Source organism: Cnephaeus nilssonii (assembly GCF_951640355.1).
Source record: "Cnephaeus nilssonii genome assembly, chromosome: 20".
NCBI lineage: Eukaryota > Metazoa > Chordata > Mammalia > Chiroptera > Vespertilionidae > Cnephaeus > Cnephaeus nilssonii.
In genome coordinates, this window is record NC_137091.1 from 47393650 (window position 1) to 47421563 (window position 27914).

The 27914-nt window shown below is 43.6% G+C and overlaps 2 protein-coding genes across 5 annotated transcripts in view; both read left to right on the forward strand.

Annotated features, from left to right (window-relative positions):
• The window catches only part of LOC307092724 (zinc finger protein 547-like), a 50857-nt gene that overhangs the window by 13770 nt on the left and 9173 nt on the right, over positions 1 to 27914 (forward strand). For 2 of the 3 annotated variants that reach the window (XM_079760121.1, XM_079760124.1), the window contains exons 1-2: positions 21448 to 21744; positions 22636 to 22762. The exons of the other annotated variant lie outside the window; for it this stretch is intronic. In XM_079760121.1, coding sequence (XP_079616247.1) covers positions 21712 to 21744; positions 22636 to 22762 — 160 coding nt within the window. In that variant the 5' untranslated portion in view covers positions 21448 to 21711. Of the gene's footprint in view, positions 1 to 21447; positions 21745 to 22635; positions 22763 to 27914 lie in introns of those variants that run through there. 3 annotated transcript variants of the gene reach the window in all.
• LOC307092672 (uncharacterized protein) lies at positions 5319 to 16155 on the forward strand. 2 transcript variants are annotated; one of them, XR_013812872.1, is made up of 4 exons: positions 5319 to 6334; positions 7393 to 7519; positions 11253 to 13926; positions 14829 to 16155. XR_013812872.1 is itself a non-coding variant. In XM_079760025.1 (3 exons), exons 1-3 carry the CDS (start codon positions 6173 to 6175, stop codon positions 13232 to 13234), a joined length of 2271 nt encoding a protein of 756 aa, XP_079616151.1. In that variant the 5' UTR covers positions 5319 to 6172; the 3' UTR covers positions 13235 to 16155. The 2 variants fall into 2 exon arrangements, 1 of the variants encoding a protein (XP_079616151.1); XM_079760025.1 differs by having other exon boundaries at positions 11253 to 16155.

Below are 27914 nucleotides of genomic sequence, written 5' to 3' on the forward strand. Positions count from 1 at the left end.
ATACCAGGCCGACTTGGTCCTAAATTTTTTTTTATTATTAATAAATCTTTATTGTTCAGATTATTACAATTGTTTCTCCTTTTTTCCCCCCATATCTCCCACTACCCGGTTCTCACCCCCCCCTGCCCTTACCTCCCCCCCCCCCCGTTGTCCTTATCCATAGGTGTATGATTTTTGTCCAGTCTCTTCCCATACCCCCCACACAGACACCCCTTTCCCCCTGAGAATTATCAATCCACTCCCATTCTATGCCTCTGATTCTATTATGTTCACCAGTTTATTCTGTTCCTCAGATTGTTAATTCACTTGATTTTTAGGATCACTTGTTGATAGATACGTATTTGTTCATAATTTTTATCTTTACTTTTTTCTTCTTTTTACTCTTTTTAAAGAATACCTTTCAGCATTTCATATAATACTGGTTTGGTGGTGATGAACTCCTTTAACTTTTTCTTATCTGTGAAGCTCTTTATCTGCCCTTCAATTCTGAATGATAACTTTGCTGGGTAGAGTAGTCTTGGTTGTAGGTTCTTGCTATTCATCACTTTGAATATTTCTTGCCATTCCTGTCTGGCCTGTATAGTTTCTGTTGAGAAATCAGCTGACAGTCGTATGGGTGCTCCCTTGTAGGTAACTAACTGTTTTTCTCTTGCTGCTTGCGAGGTTCTCTCTTTGTCTTTTGCCCTTGGCATTTTAATTATGATGTGACTTGCCCTGACCGGTTTGGCTCAGTGGATAGAGCGTCAGCCTGCGGACTCAAGGGTCCCAGGTTCGATTCCGGTCAAGGGCATGTACCTTGGTTGCGGGTACATCCCCAGTAGGGGGTGTGCAGGAGGCAGCTGATCGATGTTTCTCTCTCATCGATGTTTCTAACTCTCTATCCCTCTCCCTTCCTCTCTGTAAAAAATCAATAAAATATATTTTTTAAAAAAATTATGATGTGTCTTGGTGTGGTCCTCTTTGGATTCCTCTTGTTTGGGGTTCTGTGCGCTTCCTGAACTTGTAAGTCTATTTCTTTCACCAAGTGGGGGAAGTTTTCTGTCATTATTTCTTCAAATAGGTTTTCAGTATCTTGCTCTCTCTCTTCTTCTGGCACCCCAAAAATTCGGATATTGGTGTGCTTAAAGCCATCCCAGAGGCTCCTTATGCTATCCTCACACTTTTGGATTCTTCTTTCTTTCCGCCTCTCTGGTTGGGTGTTTTTTTCTTCCTCATATTCCAGATCTTTGGTTTGACTCTTCGGGTGCGGTGGTCTACTCTGTATATTCTTTATTTCAGACAGTGTATGCATAATTTCTGACTGGTCCTTTTCCATTTTTTTGGTATTCTCACTAAGGTCCTTGAAGGTCTCTTCAAGTTTCTCAGCGGTTTTTAGAAGATTCTTGAGTAGCCTTATAAATGTGGTTCTGAACACTGTGTCGTCCATTAGTTTGCTTTCCTCCATCTCTCCTACTCATGACATACTTCGGTGTCTCCGCATTTTGGCTGCCTCCCTGTGTTGATGGAGTGGCTTTGTGTGACCTATAGGGGCCGGTAGCTCAGCTTCCCCAATCACTCTAGGTGGTCGCTCTTGGTACACCCCTTTGTGGACTGAGAGGAAAGTCTTGGTGTAGTTAAAAGCCTTGATTGCTGTTGGTACGCTGGGAGAAATTGACCTCCAGGCCAATTGGCTGTGAGGACCTGCTGTGTCTATAACGGAAGAATTGCTGTGCTGGATACAGTAGGGCTTTGGTGCTCACTGAGTCTGCCTCTTGAATGTGCCCCTTATGAGAGTGGTTGAAATCTGGTGTCATCCACACTGACCACTAGATACCCTAGTGTCTGGATCTCCAATGGGGTGCAGGTCTGAGGCCTCCCAGCAGGAGCTACAGCAAGAGGTACAGTTTTCTCCTCTTTGCTTGGGCGGTTTTGGAGCAGTCTGACTGGAGCTGCAGTTAATTTGGTTGAGCTGCCACAGAACAGGCCATTTATATGTAAAAGCTGCTGTGTGGAGCCTGGGCGGGTTTGTAGAATGTGCGGGGCGGGGTCTCTGGGCGGGGCAGGATCTCAGGGCGTCACTAGGCTGGGGCATGGCCAACAGCCATGGCTGCCTTCAGCCGTCTCTGCCTTTCCGCGTTTCCAAGTCCCCGTGTCCCACGCTCCAGCGCAGCAAACCCTGATTGCTGGGCGCACCTCTGCAGAAAAGTCACTCTCACTCTCCAACCGATGGCCGAGAGTCCAGCTTCTCCCCGTAGGCGTCTGGGTCCCCCGTGTGTGTCCCCAGAAACTGGAGCTCAGAGTGATTGGGAGTTTGTCTCCCTTCAGTTTGAAGAAAAGCCGTGCGCCCAGTCGCCTGCCGCCAGCCTGCTTCGCGCGCGCCTCCGTACCTCAGCTCTCCAGCGTTTGCGCTCCCTTCTCTTCTTAGTTGTAAACCTACCACTCAGCCAGCTTTCCCATGGTTCTGGGTGGTAGACGTTTGGTTTTTTAGTTGTATTTTTGAAGTTGTTGTGCGAGGCAGCAGTTTAGTTGTTTAACTTTGCCACCATCTTGGTTCCTCTCCCCAACCCCTCTCTATTTTATTGATTTTTTACAAGAAAGGAACACCCTTAGGGTTTGGCCTGTGATGCTGACTATGAAAGGTTTCACACCTACAAGAAGCCATGCACAGAGGAAGCTTATTTCACTCTCCAAGAGAGGAAAGGGCCAAGTACTGCTAGTCACTACAGGGCAGGGAAGGAAGTGTGGCTTCTGCTTTTCAGCACTGGCTGTTGCTCAGGGACCAGGAATGGAGGGGCCTTGGGCTGGGCTGAAGTTGTGTAGCTATGAGGGACTGTCTTTAAAAGTTCCTTTTTTTTTTTTTTTTTTTTTGCTTTCAGGAGACAGTATTCCAGATGGGCTAGGGAGGTGCCTTATCAGTATTTTTCCCAAGCCTATAAAATATGCAAGAGCAAAAGCTATGAAGAGGTCAAAAGAGGCTTGTTGGAAGGGGCGGAGGAAAGGAAACTTTCTACTAACTAGAGACCCCTTGGTCCGAAATGTCCCGGAGGTGTGACCACAGCAGGAAGGAGGGGTATGTAAGACTGGAGCACTGAGAGGAGCTTATCTTGTTCAGCGGTTTGAACAGAGGAGCTGTTTGAATCAGAGGAGCCAACAATCTTGAGGTTTATTTATTTATTTTTTTAAAACATATTTTATTGATTTTTTACAGAGAGGAAAGGAGAGGGATAGAGACTTAGAAACATAGTCGATCAGCTGCCTCCTGCACACCTCCTACTGGGGATGTGCCCGCAACCAAGGTACATGCCCTTGACTGGAATCGAACCTGGGACCTTTCAGTCTGCAGGCCGACGCTCTATCCACTGAGCCAAACAGGTTAGGGCCAATCTTGAGGTTTAATTAGCAGGCGCATCTCATAAATTGGGGAAGGCCACAGCAAAGAAAAATACCTATTTCTTGTCCTTACAAATACCTCAACTTCATTAAGGACCTAAGGCTTTATTAACCTGAAGAGTGAATACTTCCAGGAGACCCAATAAAGGGACACCAGCAATACTGGGGTCATTGTGTTTAGGAGGACGTCAGCAATGTGTCCCGGAGTTAATAGACCACTCATTGAATTTCCTCCTCAACCCACAGGCTCTAACTCTCCAGTATGGACAAAAATGATCCCACACAGTAAACCAAGCAATCTCAGGGAGCCTGGCATGGCATAGCCAGTCTTGCAAACTCAGGCTAAAAGTAACCATATAGGATGCTTTGAAGTTAAAACTTTCCACGTAAAAGCTAGTCACCAGGGTATTTATGTACTAGCCTGTTGTTTTGTTTGTTTGCTTGTTTATGCAAAGGACAAATTTTGCCTTATTGAGCCTGTCTGTTGTCTTTTTGCATCTGTGAAAACAGATCTTTGGATTTTCAGGAACAGAACATTTCTGTTTCACAGACTCCTAAGAGCACAATCTCCCAACACAGAAGATCACAGAGCCCCAATTATTATTGCTCTCGGGTTAAATATTAACTGTTACCTAATCGATAAACTTATAAAAATAACTTTGTGTCTTTTTTTTTTTAACTGTTTATCCAACCCCAGAGATTTCCTTCCTTAGTTCTCCCCACTAATTTATCACCTGTGAATATCATGTAACCCCTTGAGGTCTTCTCCTTTGAGTCTAATGTATAAAAAAGAAGCAAAACTGCAATTCTCCCAAGCATTACTCAATTATTCAATTACTGCTGTTATTTTCCTTCCTGGCAGATGTCACGGACTTGGGTCAAAAAAATTAGAAAAATTCTCCATGGTTTTGGACATCACCAAAAGCTATTGTCTCATGTGAATTAGGAGAACCTTACATGGAGGGGAATCAGCATTTCCAGGGACTCAGTTGACTGAAGACAGATTTATAAACACAAACTTAGAGCAGACCCAGAACCCAGCAAGCTAGAGCTTTCCCATTGCTTTCAGAGAACAGAAAGAAATGTTCAATGCTCAGGTGAATGTGTTTTCATTGTGTGCGTGCGTGTTTTTAACCGTTACCTGAATGTTTCTTTTTACCCTCCCCCATTTTCTCTGAGATTCTGCAGTAATTTCCATGCTTCCATGTCTCTGAATTCACTCCATAAGTTTTTTTGTTAATTAGATCCCAAATGTGAGTGTGATCAAGTGATACTGTCTTTCTCTGACTGACTTATTTCACTTAGCATGATGCTCTCCAGGTCCATCCATGCTGTGTGACAGGGTAGGAGATTCTTCTTTTTTACTGCTGCCTAGTACTCCATGGTGTAATTGTACCACATTGTTTTATCCACTCATCTGTTGATGGGGACCTGGGCAGTTTCCAGATCTCTGCTATTGTAAATTGTGCTGCTATGAACAGAGGGGTGCATACTTTCCATCTGACTGTTTCAGGTTTCTAAGGTATATTCCTAGAAGTGGAATCACTGGATCAAATGGCAGTTCCATACTAAATTTTTTGCAAAAACTCCAAACTGATTTCCATAATGGCTGTAGCAGTTTTCATTCCCACCAGCAGTGTACTAGGGTTCCCTTTTTTCCACATCCTCCCCAGCATTTGTCCTTTGTTGATTTGCTGATGGCAGCCATTCTGACAGTGTTGGGGTGATACCTAATTGTTGCTTTAATTTGCATCTCTCTGGTGATCAGTCACTTTGAGCATTTTTCACATGTGTCTGGGCCATCTTATCCACACTGCAGCCCAGGCAGATCTGACCCTTCCAGTGGCATCAGAATCAGATGCTTTTAAGTGTGAGAGTCTGTTTTGTGACATTAAGTTTGTATAATGGATTCAATGGAGGCAGGTTAGATCAAGTTAGAGACTTGAGCAACCTCCCCCAGCTACATTTGGCCTGAGGGAGACACAGCCAAAAGTCTTGAATGAAGAAACAATGCCTGCCATTCAGAAAGAGCAGGTCCTGAAGAAAGATATGCAAAACCAGCCATGCAGGTGCCGGAGAAACAAACATGATAGATCCTCCCTTCCCCCAACTGATGGATGGAGAATTTTGTAAACTCCACCTGCAGCCTGGACATTCTTAACACTTAACCGGGCACCTTATATGGACTGTAATTGATCCACCAACCAGCACCTGCCACATATCCTAAGCCCCCGATTCCTAAGTCCCTAGGTGCCTAATAAAGTCCTTTATATGAAACCACCAATCAACGTGTGCCGAGTGCCCTAAGCCCCATCCCTTCCTTTTCCTCCCCTCAAAAGGCGTGTTCACCCCTGCACTTGTGCTCTTTCTTCCTTTGGAAGGTAGCCCGGCAGGGGTCTTCTCCATAAAGCCTGTGTCCTGGTTCTTCGTCCCTCTGTCTCATCTTTCAAAACAGGCCCCAGACATCACCTCCAATGAAGTCACTAGAGGACCCTGAGTATACTTGGTGTGTTCTTGGGCTGTTTGACTCTGAATCCAGTCCTTTAGTGAACTGAGAAACACCTGACCCTGGCTTTGGAACGGAGAAACTACATTACCCACAAGGCAACGCATATAATGCCACCAGGCTGAGCCAATGGGGGCTCAGAGAAGGCATTTCCGTTTGTCGGCTTCTGTAGGGCGGGACCGGTAGTCCTCGTGGCGGGATTTTGTCTTCTCAGGTTATTGTCTCAGGCTATCAGGAGTTTTAGTCGCATGGTCTCCTGGAGAGGACCTAAGATTGGTGTTTCCCGCCAAACAGCCAATGGCTGGAGCCTCCGGTGGTGCTCACAGCTCACACTGGGGAATGAATCTTCGGGCTGGGTCAGGCACCGCCATTCCTGCAGCGGCTTCTACTCCAGCCGCTCCCGCCCCGCTCGGCCCACAGAGTGCAATGGCGGCGCCCTCGCTGAGGAGCTTCGCTGAGGTGAGTTCCTGTCTCCGGGGTCCCTCACCGCCTCCTCACACCGAACACCACAGCCTGGGGAGGGCGCCTCTCCCGTCCTGCAACTCAGTCCACGTGGAGGACCGTGAGGAAGGCGGAGGGGAGAGAGGAGCGTTGTGGCTTCTGAGGCACAGCCAGTGCAGGGCGGAGAGGACTGGGCTGACTGGCATCTGAGGTTCCCTGAGGGTGTGGGCTGTGAGGATTGGCGGACAGATCAGAGGCTGCAGGGAGGACGTCACAGCCTCATTGGGGCTTTCCCGGCTGTGGGGTCCCTCAGAGGCCGGGGTGGTCCTGGATCCCGCTGGACGACAAGCTTCTCTACATGCCATGTGCCAAGTTCATGGGTGAGTCCAGCGAGATCCAGTGGCATTGGAGCAGGAAGGGGGCAGAGCTGAGGGAGTGAACCTGGGGTCTGAAGATGGGAAGAGGTTAAAGGTTACCCAGTGGTGTGCACTTCTGGGAAGAGGTTAAAGGTTACCCAAGTGTGAGCTGATGGTCCCCGGGACCTGGGGTGGGGACTTAAAGGCGAAGCATAAACTCACCCATTGAGGCATGATCTAGACAGTGTTCAGCAAACTTATTAGTCAAGAGAGCCCAATATCAACAGTACAATGCTTGAAATTTCTTTTGAGAGCCAAGTTTTTTAAACTTAAACTATATAGGTAGGTACATTGTCATTAATTTAATTAGGGTACTCCTAAGCTGGCCTTTGCTAAAAATTCAAGTGGCCAAAGAGCGGAATGTGGCTCGAGAGCCGCTTGGAGGGAAGGCGGGGGCCCTGCAGGCATCCACAGAGCTTAAATGGCATTGCTCTCTTCCCTCCCCTCCCCCAATGCTTCCCACCCAACCCAGCTGCTCTGCTGAGGGTGATCCCAGTGAGTAATGGGACTGTGATGAGAGAGCAGCCTGCACTGGCATTAGGGCCTGGTGTCCACACTAACCAGGTGCCCTGGAGGAGGTTGAGGGTGGGGAAGGTGTGTAAGGAGAATTACTGGTTCTCAGAGAGACAGCTCTGGTTTCAATTGTCTCCATTCTGACAGGTTGGCGTGACCTTTGAGGACATTGCCCTGTACTTCTCCAGGAAGGAATGGAGACTCCTTGATGAGGGTCAGAGACAGCTGTACCTGAATGTGATGCTGGAGAACTTTGAACTTGTGTCCTCGCTGGGTAAGACCCTCACTGTCATCAGTGACCTGGACTTGGCTTTGCGATTTCCCAGGCCCATCCCCCAGGGTGTGCTGTGTCCTCCCATGTAGACTATGGTTCTGCTTGATTTTCCAAGTTCCTGGGTGATTGCTCTCCTGGGGAGGGTGGGTCTGTTTCCCCTGCTCCCTTCTATTCCTGAAGTCCCAGTTCTCCCCGCTGTACTAACTTCACAGGGAAGGACTTGTGGTTGGTAGTGTTGCAGGAAGCCTGAGGGATTCCACCTTGATCAGTGAGGAAAGCATTTTCTATGTTTCTGTTGGTCATGTGTAAATATTTTTGAAAAATTGTGTCTACATCCTTATCCTGTTTGTTAACTGTATTTTTTGGTTAAATAGTCTTTTGAATACCTTGTATATTTTATATATTGCTTTTGACATACAGGAGCACATATTTTTGCTTGTGCTTAATAGTGCTTTGCAGATATTACTCCCCCACACCCGCATTTCTACAGAGAGGAAGGGAGAGGGATAGAGAGTTAGAAACATCAATGAGAGAGAAACATTGATCAGCTGCCTCCTGCACACTCCCTACGGGGGATGTGCCTACAACCAAGGTACATTCCCTTTTCTTTATTTGTTGCAGTCTGGACTGTTTATTTTTTTGTTTTGTGTGGTGGTTGGGGTCACATTCAGAAAATCCTGTCCAAAACAAATCTCCAAAAGTTTTTCTCAAGGTTGTCCTGAGGAGTTTTAAATTTTAGCGCTCACATTTAATTCTGCTCTGCAGGTTGAGTTACATTTTATTAGTAGTGTCCAGGTTTGTTGTTTTACATGTGAATGTCAAATCATGAAGAAACTATCTTTCCTCTCTTCTGTGACTTGCAGCTTTGTCAAAGATTACTTAAAAGTATGTGCCTGGGTTAAAAGTTTGTGCCTGGGTTTATTCTTATGTTTTCTGTTCTGTTCTGTTTATATACGTATCTGTGTTTCTCCAGCAACACACAGTTTGCTTTCTCTTTGTAATAAATTGAAATCAGGAAGTGTGATGCCACCAGCTTTGTTCTCACTCAGGATTGCTTTTGTTAATGGAGGTCTTTTGATTCCCTTTCCACATTTTCTATTCATTTCTTTGTATAATACCGTTGGAGTTATTCGCATTGCATTTAATCAGTAGTTTGCTTTGTGTATTATAGCTATCTGCACCATATTTCACTTTCAGATCCATGAACACAGGTTGTCTTTCAACTGATCTGTGTTTTCTTCCATTCCTTTCATCACTGTCTTATAGTACTCACTGTACAGATGTTTCACATTTTGTTTGAATTTATTCCTGCGGATTGTATTGTTTTGGATGCTATTGTAAATTTGATTACCTTCATTTTTCCATCAAGGAATTTATTATTAGTGTGTAGAAATGGAACTAATATTTGTGGGGTTTTTTTGCATCCTGTCATTTTTCTGTATTTAATTCTTTATTCTTCTGTTATCTTCACCCGAATAGTGAGGATGTTTCCCATTGATTGTCCTTTATAGAGAGAGTGGGAGACTGAGAGAGTGAGAGAGAGAGAGAGAGAGAGAGAGAGAAACATGGATTGGCTGCCTCCCACATGTGCATCTACTGAGACTGGGGATCAGACCTGCAACCCAGATACCTACCCTTGACTGGGAATAGAACCCTAGCCCTCTAGTGCACAAGCCAGCACTCTCATCAGTGAGGCACAGTGGCTAGTGGTATTAATTAATTCTTTAAATTATTTATTTATTTATTTATTTAAATACTTGCATTTTTTTATTTCTGAGAGGAAGAGGAGAGAGAGATAAAAACCTCAATGATGAGAGAGAATCACTCATTAGCTGCCTCCTGTACGACCCTCACTGGTGATTGAGCTCGAAAGCAGTGCAGGTATGCTAACAAAGAATCCCATTGTGACCTTCTAGTTCATGAGTCAATGCTCAATCAGTGAGACATACTGGGCAGTATTTCTTTATTGATTTTAGAGACAGGAAGCGAGACAGAGAAAGAAAGAGAGTGAAGCATTGATGTGCTGTTCTACCCATCTACGCATTCATTGGTTGTCCCCTACATGTGCCCTGATGGGGGATCAAACCCACAAGCGTGGTGCATCGGGACCACACGCTCAAAAACTGAGACACCTGGATAGGGCTCTGAATTTGTTTATTAATTTCAGGAGCTCACAGTGGGATCTTGACAAATTTCTCTATGGAGGGTCATGTCATCTGATAACATCAACATCTCTTAGGATGCATTGTGGTTCCTAGTGACAGGTGTCATGTCTTATCTTTCATTTATTTTTTTACTTATTTGAGGTTTGGTTTTTGTTTGTTTGTTTGTTTGTTTGTTTGTTTTTGCTTTAGTGTAGCTAAAGGCTTGCACATTTTTATATGTTTTTTTTTAAAATATATTTTATTGATTTTTCACAGAGAGGAAGGGAGCGGGACAGAGAGTCAGAGACATCGATGAGAGAGAAACACCGATCAGCTGCCTCCTGCACACCCCCCACTGGGGATGTACCCGCAACCAAGGTACATGCCCCTGACCGGAATCGAACCCGGGACCCTCGTGTCCGCAAGCCGACGCTCTATCCACTGAGCCACACCTGTCAGGGCTATATCTTTTTTTAAAATATACCTTTTAGGTATTCCATTCTCTTGTCTCCTTTTATTTATGTTTGTTCTAATATTTATGGTTTCTGTCCTTTGAAACCTTTGGGTTTACTTTCCTGTTGTGTTTCCAGTTTCCTGAGGTACCATGTTCAGTTCTTTGAGATCTTTTGTGACAATGTAGACATTTATGTCTATAAAATTTCCCATTAGAGTTACATTTTCTGAATGTTATAAGCTTTGTAGCTTGTCTTGTTATTTACTTTGCCTCTAGCCTTTTTTGAGATTTTTTTGTTTTTGTTTTTGGCTACCCTGAAATTCTTATGTATTTATTTATTATTCCTTTTACATAGAGAGGAAGGGAAATGGGGGAGGGGGGAGATGAGCGAGAAACATCAACCCGCTTCCATCTGCACACTTGCAAACCAGATAATTAATCCACTTTCTGATATGTGTCCTAACCGGGAATTGAACCCTTGACCCTTCGATATACAGGCTGATGCTCCAACTAACTGAGCCACACTTGCCAGGGCATTGTGTGGTTTTCAAAAACAAAAATCTTCGGTTTTTTGGAGAACGGGCCACTGGGATCATTGAGAACAGAAGCTCAGTGGCTAATAGTGGTAACGCTGACCCTTTATTTTTATTTTTATATAAGAAAAATTTTTTATTGATTTCAGAGAGTAGGGGAGAGGGAGAGATATATAGAAACATCAATGATGAGAGAGAATCATTAATTGTCTATTTCCTGCATGCCTCCTAGCAGGGACTGAGCCCACATCCCGGTTATGTGCCCGTGACTAGAATTGTACCTTGGACTTATTCTATACAGACTCACATCGCCAGCATGAAAAGTCCGAAACGAAGCCATTTGTGGAGTAATAACGAGTAGACCCTGCCTGTCTTCTTTTTGTCCCAGCCTATGCTTCTGTCCTCCCTTGGTGAGATTTTCATCATCCAGGGACCTTTTGGGCCATGTTATATATAACAGCCATTTCCTGAGAGTCTGACTGACTTGTCTTGAAAATCATTGTGTGTAATCATGTACAGTCATGACAGATAAACATTTGTAGTGAACACATTCTGTTTTTATCAGGTCAACATGCACTTCACTTACGATTCCTTTTGTTTAGGTTGCTGCTGTGGAGCAGAGAATTTGGAGGCCCCAACTGAACAGAAGGTTTCTGTAAGGGTGTCACAGGCAAGGAATCCCAAGGTAGCCTTGTCTTCCCAGAAGAGCCACCCCTGTAAGAGTTGTGAGCTCGTCTGGGGAAACATTTTCCACGTGATAGAGGGTAATGGAACACAACATGGGATGACGTTTCAAAGAAGTAAAGATTATTACAATAGAAAAGAATGTAAGAAAGACATTAGTTGCACCCACACGGTTATTCAGGAAAAAGGTGTCCATCCTGAAAGTCGATCTTTTGTGTCCTCTGAATGTGGAAAATATTTTACCAAATTATCTAGTTTTCATTATCAACAGAGAGTTCACACTGGAGAAAAGCCTTATAAATGCACTGAATGTGGGAAATCTTTTCCTGTAAGCAATGACCTTCGTTGTCATCAGAGAACCCATTCAGGAGAAAAGTCTTATAAATGCAGTGAATGTGGAAAAAGTTTTACCCGGAGCATTGCCCTTCGTTATCATCAGACACTTCATACAGGAGAACAACCTTATAAATGCAGTGAATGTGGGAAATCTTTTACAGGTAGCAATGGTCTCCGATATCATCAGAGAGTTCACACTGGAGAAAAGCCTTATCAATGCAGTGCATGTGCAAAATCTTTTAGAAGTAGCAATGGTCTCCAATATCATCAGATGGTTCACACTGGAGAAAAGCCTTATAAATGCAGTGAATGTGGAAAATCTTTTACAGGGAGCAATGGTCTCCAAAATCATCAGAAAGTTCACATTGGAGAAAAGCCTTATGAATGCAGTGAATGTGGGAAATCTTTTACCTATAGCAGTAGTCTCCGATATCATCAGAGCGTTCACTCTGGAGAAAAGCCTTATAAATGCAGTGAATGTGGGAAAGCTTACACCAGTAACACTAAACTTTGTCGTCATCAGAAAGTTCACATTGGAGAAAGGCCTTATGAATGCAGTGAATGTGGGAAACGTTTTACCAAGAGCAGTCATCTTCATTGTCATCAGAGACTTCATACAGGAGAAAAGCCTTATAATTGCACTGAATGTGGGAAATCTTTTAAAAGTAGCCATGCTCTTCAATATCATCAGAGAATTCACACTGGAGAAAAGCCTTATCAATGCACTGAATGTGGAAAATCTTTTAGAGGGAGCAGTGTGCTCCAACATCATCAGAGAATTCACACTGGAGAAAAGCCTTACCAGTGCAGTGAATGTGGGAAATCTTTTACTTGTAGCAGTAGTCTCCGATGTCATCAGAGAGTTCACACGGGAGAAAAGCCTTATAAATGCATTGAATGTGGGAAAGCTTACACCAGTAACACTGGACTTTGTCGTCATCAGAGAGTGCACACTAGAAAAAGGCTTTATCACTGCAGTGAATGTGGGGAATATTTTACTAGGATCGGTCATCTTCATCATCATCAGAAAGTTCATACAGGAGAAAAGCCTTATAATTGCAATGAATGTGGAAAATCTTTTACAAGTAGCAGTGCTCTCCAATATCATAATAGAGTTCATACCGGAGAAAAGCCTTATCGATGCATTGAATGTGGGAAATCTTTTAGAGGGAGCAGTGCTCTCCAATGTCATCAGAAAATTCACACCGGAGAAAAGCCTTACCAATGCAGTGAATGTGAGAAATCTTTTACCACTAAGAGAGTACTTCATCATCATCAGAGAGTTCATACAGGAGAAAAGCCTTATAATTGCAATGAATGTGGAAAATCTTTTACAAGTAGCAATGCTCTCCAATATCATCAGAGAGTTCACACTGGAGAAAAGCCTTATCAATGCATTGAATGTGGGAAATCTTTTAGAGGGAGCAATGCTCTCCAATATCATCAGAAAATTCACACCGGAGAAAAGCCTTACCAATGCAGTGAATGTGAGAAATCTTTTACCACTAAGAGAGTACTTCATCGTCATCATCAGAGAGTTCATCCAGGAGAAAAGCCTTATTAATGCAGTGAATGTGGGAAATCTTTTAAACGTAGCAAAGGTCTCCAATCTGATCAGAGAGTTCACACTGGAGAAAGCCATATGAGTGCAATTAATGTGACGTATCTCTCAGCCAAATTTCTCAATTCACTCTGCACCTATGAGTCCAAATTTGAGAAGTTTCTTAGATGTGTGGTAAATGTAGTTTCTTAGTAATACAAGAAAATTTGTAAATCCTCTTTCTTCTGAATTGTATCTCATACATTTAATCACGGATATTATGTAAAGTTCCCATAAGTGTTTTTGCTATTATCTTTATTTGTTTTATGTTGGAACACTGTGTAATTATGTTGAACTTTCTAACATACAGAGATGTCCTGCCAGATCTATGTCACTGCAACTTCTGTTGCTGAAGGTATTTCACCTGAACCACCTATAAGGTTTCTATAGATGGCATCAATCACCATCGTCATGTGCCCAGGGAAGCTACTCTGTTTTCTAATTTTTTGAAGAAAATTAGGAATACCTGAACCCTTGATTCTTACTTGTTTCCCTGTGATGAGTTTTCCAATACGATTGATTACCGTTGGTGCCGGTAAACATAATGTTGCAGAGGGATTGCCATTTTGGGGGACTTGCTTTCCCTGAATGCTGGTGTTGAATTTATTGAGTGCCTCCGTCATCGATGGAAGAACTGCCGGTCTCATGTCTCTTTGGTTTGTAAAATAATGAATGCTTTTTCCTAAGACTTCTTTAATCCTGGGTGTTCTATTTACTGTTTGGGTTAGCTCATAGGAAGATCTGGGTTCTCCAAGCATGATGAGATGAAAAATTTTGTGGGGTCTCAAATATTTTTGCCCTTGTGCGAACAGTGTGGTGCAGAAATTAGCGCAGCAGTTTTTACCAAATTTACATTGATGCCCCAAATTTTCCAGGCAACACTGTGGACTCTCTAGTCCTCATGTGAAGATGGATGCTTTGAGACACAGAGGTCACTCCCAAGAGGCGGTCGCTGTGACAACCTCAATTATGTCTGGGAGCATGAAATTCCTTTTCTTGTTTACAAGCGATGCCAGTACATGTGAAGGGAAACTCTTGGCCCTGTGTTGCACAGGGCCATGTGCCCTAAGGCCTACAATTTCACGGGTGATGGTCACTGGTTTGAAGACCAGAGAAGTGAGGGGCAATCCTTTCACTGCAGAAACACTGACCTAACTGTTGTCCTGTCAGAAGCCAATTCCAGCATGTCATCAGGGCTGATTCATCTGGAAATGACTGAGTGCATTTTCACAAACCTGAAAAGTATACACAAAATGATTGCTTGCTGCCAGACAGCTGAGAGCATTTCAATTTACATGTTATTGCCTCCTAGTGGCCAAACATCTGAACAGCTGAAAGCAATTCCTCCTATCTGACAATGGAGTCTGTATACCAAACCCTGGCCTTTGATGTATATCTAATTTGCCTTAGGAGAATTTGGGTTAATAAAAAGCCAGGGGCCCTGAAACAAGAGGGAACTTGGTTTCTTTAAGCCAAGCTCCTCTGGCCCCCAAATGCCTTCCAAAATTATGCTTTGTCTCTGGAATCTTAAATAATTTACACACGGTGTCTTCTCCAGATTCTTGAACCCTTCTAGATGCTGGATTAAGATCACCAGTATTGTTGGACCAGACTGCAGCCCATTAGATGGCATGGTCCTCATCTAAGTGTGCATCCAAGAATTAATTTGAAGAAAAGGCTACAAGAGCTGTGTGGATACAGATCTGCGGGACTCCAGGGATGTTTATCTGCTGTGGAGCGATCATTGCCATTGATTATAATGAGGATGTTTTGTGGCTCCTGTAGCTTCTCAGGAGTTCCCATCAGAGCCATTGGTGCGGTGGCAGCAAAACAAAGATGGAGACAAAGGCTGTCTTTAGTCCAGGGATGTGGGTTTTTTGGGTTTGGGTGAAAGTTTTTCATTGTTCATTACATTTTCTGTCACTGAGATGAGACTCTTTCCCAGAAGGCATTAAGTACCTGGATTGAATATAAAGTTGCTAAACCTGTTGTTCCAAAATAGGTGAAGGTACATTTCTTTTATCTTGAACCATTGTTAATAGCTGTAATGAGTAAATACATGTGTTAAGTATAGTGTGTCATAAATCTTGATAGGTGCATGAAACTGAAACCCATCATTACACTCGTAATACTGACCATATCTGTCACTGTGTAGTTGCTTCCTGACCTCATTTAATTTTTCCCTGTTCTTCACAATTTTCCTAAAAACCATGGATTTACATTCCATTTTACTAGAGAACTTTGCTTTTTCTAAGTATTTTTCTGCTTTAATTTAAATTTCCTAAATTCTTAGAGATTTATTGAAGATATATTAGTAACTCATTTCTTTTTTTGATAGATATTCTTTTTGATGTTGTTGTTAATCCTCACCTGAGGATATTTGTCCATTGATTTTTAGGGTGAGTGGAAAAGACAGGGAAAGACAGAGAGAAACATCGATGTGAGAGAAACACATCAATTGGTTGCCTCCTGCATCAGCCATGATCAGGGCCCTGGCTGAGAAGGAGTCTTCATCCAAGCTACATGCCTTTCATTGGAATTGAACCTGGAACTCTTTGGTCTGCAGGCCTATGCTCTATCAAGAGATAAACTGGCTAGGGCTCTGGTAGATATTCTTATCTTTGAATATATCACTATCATGTCCATTTTAATAAATATTTGGTTATTTCTAATAAAGCTGGTAGGAACATTTCTGTATAATTCTTTATATGGATATGAGTGTTATTTACCTTTGTGAGTTGGAATCCCCCAGGGCTCCCGAAGTGTGAGAGGGCACAGGCCGAGCTGAGGGGTCATTCCTGAGTGCATGAATTTCGTGCACCGGACCTCTAGTTTAAAGATATTCTGTAATTTTGTCATTCAAGTCTATATTCAATCCCTGTACTTATGCCCTCTGTGTGAGAGTCTCATACAACTTTATTTAATTGTATTTTTGTAAGAATTTATGGTGAGCATTTTCTCAGAAATCTTAAATACTTTTTTTGTATTAGAATAATATATGTTAATATTTTATCCTTTATAATAAATATTTTAATTGATTTTAAAAAAACCTTTCTCATTGATTTCATAGAGCAAGGGAGAGGGAGCAAGAGTTAGGAACATGACTGTTGAGAGCACAGCCAGCATGGCTCAGTGGTTCTATGAGGACCAATAAAACAGGAGGTCATGGTTCCATTCACAGTCAGGGAGGATTTTGTGCCTTGGCTAGATCCACAGTGTGGGTCATGCAGGAGTCAGCTGATCAGTGATTGTCTCTCAGCATTGATTTCTCTCCACCCCACCCCCCTGTCTCCTTTGAACCCTAACCTCTCCCTGCAGAGACATTCCCAGGACAGGCACTTCTCAATCCCCCAATGCCCACAAGCACCTTTGTCTTTGGGTGCATTTTGGTAAGAAATGGGACCTATAAGAAGCCACTGACTCTCCTGCAGGGAGGCAGGTGCTGTGGGCACTCGGGTGTCATTGTGGTGCCCACCTGGGAATCTCCAGCAGAATCCCTGGAACTCCCTGAATCTCAGTTGGCTGAATGTAACATGCAGATGATTGATGGCGCTTACTCTGGCCTCCCAAGATCAATAAAATAAGCTGAGTACTTGTTGCCAGGATTCCATGGTTAGATTTTTTAGCATTTTCTCTTTTCAATTCTCACAACAACCTGGACAAGTAGAAACTCATATTAAATTGCTGAAAAAGTTCAGTGTCTTAAGAAATGAAGTCAGCTCCCCAAGTTTACACCACAGACAAGTGTCAGATTCAAGGGGCCGGATTTTAACCATTATTATCTCCAGCGTCAGACACAGTCTCTACCACTGATGAGCAGCCCTGGCTGGAGCAGGTGCAGGATGAGAACCAGGGTGGCTCAGCTGCAGCTCCTGTTTCCATGGTTGCAGTTATGTGTTTCCTCCCATTCCCTTTACATCTCAGAGCCCTTACCCTTGCCCTCCCCCGTGTTCAGGGGAACGCCATCATTTCTCAGCTGCAGTGGTTTCTCCAGGGGAACCTTCTTTCACAGTGAGCGCCTGTCTGTCTGCCTCCCCTTTGATCCCAGCACAGAGAGTTTGACCCTCAGGAGACCTCGGTAATTATGGCTTTGTACCTTCACTCACACGTTCGATGTCATGTTGTGATCTCATCCACTGTGATGAATTTCTTGCCTCAGTTTGACCCTTCACATGAGGTTTCTATGTGACACTGACACTCACCTTCAGGAGAGGATACAATTGGACATGAATTTGGGGACCTAATATTTGGAAGTGATGCTGGAGTCCTACATGATCCTGGTCTGATTGGACGGTGCTCACCCCTTATTCATGCATAGAACCCCCTGCTCATGTGATTCTGCGCTGTGTATCCCTACTGGCTGAATGAGACAATGGCTCTCACCATGTTTTCCCTGCAGCCCGGATCATGTTCTGGAGACCCGTCCTCCTTCCCAGTCTTCTGTGTCTGCACCCTGGGTCTTTGGGTTGGAACAGAGTCCTTTTAGGTATAAGCCCTCACCACAGTGCACAGCACACTGGGCCACAACTGAGGTCCGTACTGTGCTTTTCCTGACCATCTACCCTAACTGACTCTCCACACACAGCATTTTCTGACTGTAGGTGAAGGTGGCCTTTCAGATGATGGTGTTTGCCATTTTGGCCAGTTAGTCTGTTTTTCCGAGTCATTTCCATATATATAGCAGGCATACATGTTAACGTTTTTGTAGTTTCCCCTGTTAACCCCTACTGCATAGTTTAATTATAAGTCCACCTAAAGAACCTCGAAAAGAAGGAAATATTATTTTGCCTTGACAATGTCATTGACCTCATCTTTCGCAGTTGCTCCACTTATCTCCTTAGAAGAAAGGAACACCCTTAGGGTTTGGCCTGTGATGCTGACTATGAAAGATTTCACACCTACAAGAAGCCATGCAGAAAAAAAAGAAAAGAAAAAAAAAGAAGCCATGCAGAGAGGAAGCTTATTTCACTTTCCAAGAGAGGAAAGGGCCAAGTACTGCTAGTCACTACAGGGCAGGGAAGGAAGTGTGGCTTCTGCTTTTCAGCAGTGGCTGTTGCTCAGGGACCAGGAATGGAGGGGTCTTGGGCTGGGCTGAAGTTGTGTAGCTATGAGGGGCTGTCTTTAAAAGTTACAGTTTGTTTGCTTTCCAGGAGACAGTATTCCAGATGTGCTAGGGAGGTGCCTTATCAGTATTTTTCCCAAGCCTATAAAATGTGACTAGAGCAAAAGCTATGAAGAGGTCAGATGAGGCTTGTTTGAAGGGGCGGAGGGGAAGGAAACTTTCTACTAACAAGAGACCCCTTGGTCCAAAATATCCCGGAGGTGTGACCACAGCAGGAAGGAGGGGTATGTAAGACTGGAGCACTGAGAGGAGCTTATCTTGTTCAGCGGTTTGAACAGAGGAGCTGTTTGAATGAGAGGAGCCAATAATCTTGGGGTTCAGTTAGCAGGCACTTCTCTTAAATTGGGGAAGGCCACAGCAAAGAAAAGGACCTAATTCTTGTTCTTACAAATACCTCACCCTCATTTAGAACCTAAGGCTTTAGTGACCTGAAGAGTGAATACTTCCAGGAGACCCAATAAAGGGGCACCAGCAATACTGGGGCCATTGTGTTCAGGAGGACGTCAGCAATGGGTCCTGGAGTTAATAAACCACTCATTGAATTTCCTCCTCAACCCACAGGCTCTAACTCCCCAGTATGGACAAACATGATGGCACACAGTAAACCAAGCAATCTTGGGGAGCCTGGCATGGCATAGCCAATCTTGCAAACTCAGAAGCTAAAAGTAACCATATAGGATGCTTTGAAGTTAAAACTTTCCAAGTAAAAGCTAGTCACCTGGGTATTTATGTACTAGCCAGTTTGGTTTTTTGTTTGTTTGTTTTGCAAAGGACAAATATTACCTTATTGAGCCTGTCTGCCATCTTTTTTCATCTGTGAGAACAGACCTTTGGATTTTCAGGAACATTTCGGTTTCACAGACTCCTAAGAGCACAATCTCCCAACACAGAAGACCACAGAGCCCCAATTATTATTGTACATGGGTTACATATTAACTGTTACCTAATCGATAAACTTGTAAAAATAAGTTTGTGTCTTTTTTTTTTTTTTACTGTTTATCCAACCCCAGAGATGTCCCTCCTTAGCCCTCTCCCCTAATTTATCACCAGTGAATGTCATGTAACCCCCTGAGCTCTTCTCCTTTGAGTCTAATGTATAAAAAAGAAGCAAAACTGTGATTCTCCTGAGCATTATTTAACCTGCTGTTATTTTCCTTCCTGGCAAATGTCACAGGCTTGGGTAAATAAATTTAGAAAAATTCTCCACAGGTTTGGACATTTCTTAGGTCAACACCAAAAGCTATTGTATCATGTGAAGTAGCAGAGTCTTACATGGAGGGGTATCAGCATTTCCAGGGACTCAACTGAGGAAAGACAGATTTATAAACACAAATTTAAAGCAGACCCAGAACCCAGCAAGCTAGAACTTTCCCGTTGCTTTCAGAGAACAGAAGGAAATGCTCAAGGCTCAGGTGAATGTGTTTTCATTGTGTGCGTGCATGTTTTTAACGCTTACCTGAATGTTTCTTTTTACCCTCCCCCACTTTCCCTCTGAGATTCTGCAGTAATTTCCCTGCTTCCGTGTCTCTGAATCCACTCCATCAAATGTGAGTGCGATGAAGTGATACTGTCTTTCTCTGACTGACTTATTTCACTTAGCATGATGCTCTCCAGGTCCATCCATGCTATGTGAAAGAGTAAGAGATTCTTCTTTTTTACTGCTGCCTAGTAATCCATGGTGTAATTGTACCACCGTTTTTTATTCACTCAACTGATGATGGGGACCCGGGGCGGTTTCCAGACCTTTGCTACTGTAAATTGTGCTGCTATGAACAGAGGGGTGCATACTGATTATTTCAGTTGTCTTAGGATATATTCCTAGAAGTGGAATCACTGGATCAAATGGCAGTTCCATACTAAATTTTTTGCAAATATTCCAAACTGATTTCCATGATGGCTGTAGCAGTTTGCATTCCCACCAGCAGTGAACTAGGCTTCCCTTTTTCCCACATCCTCCCCAGCACTTGTCCTTGTTGATTTGCTGATGGCAGCCATTCTGACAGTGGTGGGGTGATACCTAATTGTTGCTTTAATTTGCATCTCTCTGATGATCAGTCACTTTGAGCATTTTTCACATGTCTCTGGGCCATTTTATCCACACTGCAGCCCAGGCAGGGCTGACACTTCAGAAACGGATTCTCTTGTCCTGACTGGTTTGGCTCAGTGGATAGAGCGTCCGCCTGTGGACTCAAGGGTCCCAGGTTCGATTCCAGTCAAGGGCATGTACTTTGACTGTGGTCACATCCCCATAGGGGGTGAGCAGGAGACAGCTGATTGATGTTTCTCATTTCATCGATGTTTCTAACTCTCTATACCTCTCCCTTCCTCTCTGTAAAAATCAATAAAATATTTTAAAAAAAAAAGAAATAGATGCTCTTAAGTATGCATTTCTGTTTTGTGCCATTAACTTTGTATAATGGATTCAATGGAGGCAGGTTAGGTCGAGTTAGCGGCTTGAGCAACCTCTGCAAGCTACAGTTGGCCTGAGGGAGACACATGCTAAAGTCCTGAATGAAGAAACAATGCCTGCCCTTCAGAAAGAGCAGGTCCTGAAGAAAGATATGCAAAACCAGCCACAGCAGGTGCAGGAGAAACAAACTTGCCCCAGACATCACCTCCCCTGAAGGCGCTAGAGGACCCTGAGTACTCTTGGTGTGTTCTTTTTTTTTTTTTTTTTAATATATTTTATTGATTTTTTACAGAGAGGAAGAGAGAGGGATAGAGAGTTAGAAACATCGATCAGCTGCCTCTTGCACACCCCCTACTGGGGATGTGCCCGCAACCAAGGTACATGCCCTTGACCGGAATCGAACCTGGGACCCTTGAGTCTGCAGGCCGACGCTCTATCCACTGAGCCAAACCGGTTTCGGCTCTTGGTGTGTTCTTGACCCTAAATCCTGTCCTTGAGTCAACTGAGAAATACAGGACCCTGGCTTTGAAAGGAAGAAACTACATTACCCACAAGGCGACGCCTGGAATGCCACCAGTCTTAGCCAATGGGGGCTCAGAGAAGGCGTTTCCGGTTGGCCGCTTCTGTAGGGCGGGACCGGTAGTCCTCTCGGCGGGATTTTGTTTTCTCAGGTTCTTGTCTTAGGTGGTCAGGAGTTCCTATTTGCAAGGTCTCGTGGAGAAGGTTTAAGAGTGCTTTTACCCGCGAAATAGCCAATGGCGGGAACCTCCAGTGGTGCTCACAGCTCACACTGGGGATTGAAGCTCGGAGTCACCACCCGGACCCTCGCCAGGGCCTCGGACCGGCACCGCCATTCCCTGGGCGGCTGCTGCTCCCGCCGCTCCCGCCCCGCTCGGCCCACAGAGAGCAATGGCGGCGCCCGCGCTGAGGAGCTTCGCTGAGGTGAGTTCCTGTCCCCCGGGCCCCCACCGCCTCCTCACACCGAACAGGACCGCCCGAGTGCGGGCATCTGTCACGTCCTGCAGCTCAGTCCGCGTGGAGGACCGTGAGGAAGGCGGAGGGGAGAGAGGAGCGTTGTGGCTTCTGAGGCACAGCCAGTGCAGGGCGGAGAGGACAGGGCTGACTGGCATCTGAGGTTCCCTGAGGGTGTGGGCTGTGAGGATTGGCGGACAGACCAGAGGCTGCAGGGAGGACGTCACAGCCTCATTGGGGCTTTCCCGGCTGTGGGGTCCATCAGGGGCCTGGGGTGGTCCTGGACCCGGCTGGGAGACAAGCTTCTCTACATGCCATGTGCCAAGTTCATGGGTGAGTCCAGCGAGATCCAGTGGCATTGGAGCAGGAAGGGGGCAGAGCTGAGGGAGTGAACCTGGGACTGAAGATGGGAAGAGGTTAAAGGTTACCCAGTGGTGTGCACATCTGGAGGAAGTGTGAGCTGATGGTCCCCGGGACCTGGTGTGGGAACTTAAAGGCGAAGCATAAACCCAGGCTTGGCTGTGTCTTGGAGGCATGATCTAGGGGACTGCAGTGGAATTGCTTGGCAGGAAGGCTGGGGCCCTGCAGGCATCGCCCAGACCTGAAATGGCATTGCTCTCTCCCCTCCCCCAGTCCTTCCCACCCAACCCAGCTGCTCTGCTGAGGGCAATCCCAGTGAGTAATGGGACTGTGATGAGAGAGCAGCCTGCACTGGCATTAGGGCCTGGTGTCCACACTAACCGGGTTCCCTGGAGGAGGTTGAGGAGGGGAAGGTGTGTAAGGAGCAGGAGTGGGGGTTCTCAGAGAGACAGCTCTGGTTTCATAGGTTTATTCTGGTTTCAATTTTCTCCATTCTGACAGGTTGGCGTGACCTTTGAGGATATTGCCCTGTACTTCTCCAGGAAGGAATGGAGCCTCCTAGATGAGGGTCAGAGACAGCTGTACCTGAATGTGATGCTGGAGAACTTTGAACTTCTATCCTCGCTGGGTAAGACCCTCACTCTCACAGTGACCTGGACTAGGCTTTGGGATTTCCCAGGCCCCATCCCCCAGGGTGTGCTGTGTCCTCCCATGTAGACTGTGGTTCTGCTTGATTTTCCAGTTTCCTGGGTAGTTGCTGTCCTGGGGAGGGTTGGTCTGTATCCGCTGCTCCCTTCTATTCCTGAAGTCCCAGTTCTCCCCGCTGTACTACGTTCACAGGGAAGGACTTGTGGTTGGTAGTGTTACAGGAAGCCTGAGGGATTCCACCTTGATCAGTGAGGAAAGCATTTCCTATATTACTGTTGGTCATGTGTATATATTTTTGAAAAATTATACATTCTTATCCTGTTTATTAACTATATTTTTATGAATCTTTTGAATACCTTATATATATTATATATTAACTGCTTACGACATACGGGACCACATAATTTTGCATGTGCTTAATAGTGCTTTGCTGATATTACTCCCCCACACCCTCTTTTCTACAAAATATGCTTTTGGCAACCCTGCCTTCAGCAGGTCTAGTGCCACCATGTTTCTAGCAAGCTCAGATGCTTGTTACTATGCTTAGCAAGTAAATATTGTTAATGAAGTTATATAGACTTTGCTTTTGAGGTAGAGTCATTGCATTGTTATTATCTGCAGTATAGTATGAACATACCTTTATTATTGCTGGGGAACTGCAACTATTTGTGTAAATTTCTGTCTATATTGCAGTATTCGATTTATTGTGCTGATCATACTCGAATGCACAATATCTCCAAGGGATTTCTTCATATGGTTTGCAAATATTTTCTTTTGTTCTCTAGATTACCTTTCATTTCATTTTGTTTATTGCGGTTGTGTTGTGAAGATGCTATTTTTAAAAATATATATTTTATTGATTTTTTACAGAGAGGAAGGGAGAGGGATAGAGAGTTAGAAACATTGATCAGCTGCCTCCTGCACACCCCCTACTGGGGATGTACCCACAACCAAGGTACATGCCCTTGATCGGAATCCAACCAGGGACCCTCCAGTCCGCAGGCCGATGCACTATCCACTGAGCCAAACCGGTTAGGATGAAGATGCTATTTTTATTTGTTGCAGGGTGGACTGTTTGTATTTTCTATTTTGTGTGGTGGTTGGTGTCACATTCAGAAACTCCTGTCCAAAACAAATCTCCAAAACTTTTTCTCTAGGTTGTCCTGAGAGTTTTAAGTTTTAGCACTCACATTTAATTTTGTCATGCAGGTTGAATTACATTTTATCAGTGGTGTCCAGTTTCGTTGATTGGCATGTGGATGTCAATTTATACCAGCACCATTCATTGAAGAAACTATCTTTCCTTTCTTCTCTGTCTTTCAGCTTTGTCAAAGATTACTTAAAAGTATGTGCCTGGGTTTATTTCTATGTTTTCTGTTCTGTTCCATTGATATATGTGTCTGTGTTTCTCCAGCAACACACTGTTTTCTTACTATCTCTTTGTAATAAATTGAAGTTAGGAAGTCTGATGGCATCATCATTTTTCTCCCTCTAGATTGCTTTTGTTGCCCTGACTGATTTGGCTCAGTGGATAGAGCATCGGCCTGAGGACTGAAGGGTCCCAGGTTCGATTCCAGTCAAGGGCATGTACCTTGGTTGCTGGCACATCCCCAGTAGGGAGCGTTCAGGAGGCAGCTGGTCGATGTTTCTCTCTCATCCATGTTTCTCACGCTTTCTCTTTCTCTCTCACAAATCAATAAAATATATATTTTTTAAAAAGATTGCTTTTATTAATGGAGCTCTTTTGATTCCATTTCCAGATGCTCTATTCATTTCTTTGTAAAACACCATTGAAGTTATTGGGATTGTTTTAAATCTGTAGTTTGCCCTGTGTATTATAGCTATCTCTACCATATTTCATTTTCAGATCCATGAACAAAGGTTGTCTTTCAACTGATTTGCGTTTTATTCCATTCCTTTCATCACTGTCTATTAGTACTCACTGTTCTGATGTTTCACATTTTGTTTGAATTTATTCCTACGGATTTTATTGTTTTTGATTCTCTTGTAAATTTGATTACTTTCTTCATTTTTCCATAAAAAAATTTATTATTAGTGTTTAGAAATGAAACTAATGTTTGTATGTTTATTTTGAATCCTGTAACTTTTCTGAATTTAATTCTTTGTTGTTCTTTTATCTTCACCTGAATAGTGAGGATATTTTATCCATTGATTGTTTTTTAGAGAGAGAGTGGGAAACAGAGAAAGAGAAACATCGATTGGCTGCCTCCCACATGTGCCTCTACTGTGAGTGGGGATCAGACCTGCAACCCAGGTCCCTACCCTTGACTGGGAATCGAACCCTAGCCCTCTGGTACACAAGCCAGCAGTCTCATCAATGAAGCACAGTGGCTAGGGATATATATTTATTCGTTAAATTATTTATTTATTTGTTTATTTAAATACATGTTTGTTTGTTTGTTTTTATTTCCTAGAGGAAGAGGAGAGAGAGATAAAAACATCAATGATGAGAGAGAATCACTCATTAGGTGCCTCTTGCTCGACCCTCACTGGTGATTGAGCTCGCAACCAGTGCAGGTGTCCTAACAAGGAATCCAATTGTGACCTCCTAGTTCATGAGTCAATGCTCAGTCAGTGATACATACGGGCCATCATTTATTTATTGATTTTAGAGACAGGAAGGGAGACAGAGAAAGAAAGAGAGTGAAGCATTGATGTGCTGTTGTACCCATCTATGCATTCATTGGTTGTCCCCTGATGGGGGATCAAACCCACAACCTTGGTGCATCGGGACCACATGCTCAACAACTGAGCCACCTGGACAGGGCTCTGAATTTGTTTATTAATTTCAGGAGCTCACAGTGGGATCTTGACAAATTTCTCTATGGAGGGTCATGTCATCTGGTAACATCAACATCTCTTATGATGCATTGTGGATCCTAGTGACAGGTGTCATGTCTTATCATTCATTTCTTTTTTTATTTATTTGAGGCTTGGTTTTTGTTTGTTTGCTTTTGCTTTAGTGTAGCTAAAGGATTGCACATTTTTATATCTTTTTTCTTAAATATACCTTTTAGTTATTCCTTTCTTTTGTCTTGTCTCGCTTTTATTTATGTTTGTTCTAATATTTATGGTTTCTGTCCTTTGGAACCTTTGGGTTTACTTTCCTGTTGTGTTTCCTGAGGTGCCATGTTGGGTCTTTGTGATCTTCTGTGACAATGTAGGCATTTATCTCTATAAAATTTCCCCTTACAATTACATTTTCTGATTGTTATACATAAGCTTTGATAGGTTGTTTTGTTACTTACTTTGCTTCTATAGTTTGTTGAGAACTCTTTTGTTCTTGGCAACTCTGAAATTCTTATGTATTTATTTATTATTCCTTTTACATGGAGAGAAGAGAATTGGTGGTGGGGATAGAGAAAGATGAGGAAGAAACATCAATCGGCTGCCAAGTGCACACTTACAAACCGGATATGAAACCCACATTCTGATATGTGCCCTAACCAGTAATTGAACCCTCTACCCTTCGATACACAGGACCGTGCTCCATCCAACTGAGCCACACTGGCCAGGGCATTGTTTTTTTGTTTTTTTAAACAAAAATTTCTTGTTTTTTGGAGAACAGGCAACTAGGATCAATGAGAACAAAAGCACAGTGGCTATTGTGGTAATGCTGACCCTTTCTTTTTATATTTTATTTATTTAAAATATATTTTTATTGATTTCAGAGAGGGTGAGAGAGATAGAAGCATCAATGATGAGAGAGAATCATTGATTGGCTGCCTCCTGCATGCCCCCTAGAGGAGATCGAGCCCGCAACCTCGTCATGTGCTCTTGACCAGAATCGAACCTGGGACCCTTCCGTCCAAAAGCTGCTGCTCTATCCAATGAGCCCAACTGGCTAGGGCTGACTTTTTTTAAAAACAAACATTTTTATTGATTTCTGAGAGGAAGGAGGAAAATGAAAGAGACAGAGAGAGACATTAATGATGAGAGAGTATCACTGATAATCTGCCTCCTGCATGCCCCTACTGGGGACTGAACACACAACAAACTGGTCAATTGCCCTTGACTGGAATGGAAACTAGGACCTTTCAGTCCGCAGGCTGACACTCTAGCCATTGAGCAAACCAGCTAGTGCTGACCCTTGCTTTATTTATTTATTTAGTTAGTTAGTTAGTTAATTAGTTATTATTAACCCTTGTTTTTGACCTTAGGTATCTTCAAATGTGTTTGCTCACCCAGTTTCCTGTCATCCTTTCTATGCAGTTGTCCGTATTTGGTATTCTGTATTACTCTTTGTCTTCATGGTACTCTTATTCCCATTTCCTGTGGGATGTTTTTCTCATTGATAACTGTCTACTTACTCTGGGATGGGGAAAGATTCTCTATCTCTGATTCTGCCATCTTGCTGATGTTACTTGCCTGTGATCTCATTTGTGCTTTGTTGTTCTATCACAGTGTTGACCATGCATCTTTTTAGTGTTGTTTTTTTTAACGATTTGCATCATTTATCCCATGCAGTGGCTCAGCTGGGATTTAAGAGGCAGAATCATTTCTGCATCACAGAAGAAACATGACTTTATCAATGGCAGGGTAGACCCAGAGGCAATCTTGCCTTGGTGAAGGGCTGTGGGGGCGGTTTTGACGCCTTAGCTTTGTTTCATTCATAACTAGGAACCCATTTTGTTCAGCAATGTTTTGTTACCATTGCCCACTATTCACCCAATTCTACTTCTTGCTTAATGTTGATACTTTGCGCACGACTCAGTTGTTTTTGTCCCCGTAAGACTTATTTATTCATTTATTTTAATATTTTTTATGGTTTAAAATATTATATATTTAGTACATATATCTCCTTTTTTTCCCCCATGGACCTTCCCCCAGCCTCCCCTACCCCGTCACATGCCCTCATCCCACCTCCCCAGTGTCTTGTGCCCATTGGTGTGTTTATATGCATGCATACAAGTCCTTTGTTTGATCTATTTCCCATCCTCCACAACACTCCCCTGCCTTCCCACTGTAATTTGACAGTCTGTTCAGTGCTTTACTGCTTCTCTATCTATCTTTTTATTCATCAGGTTATAATGTTCTTTATTTTCCATAAATGAGTGAGGTCATGTGGTATTTTTCTTTCATTGCCTGGTTTATTTCACTTAACATGATGC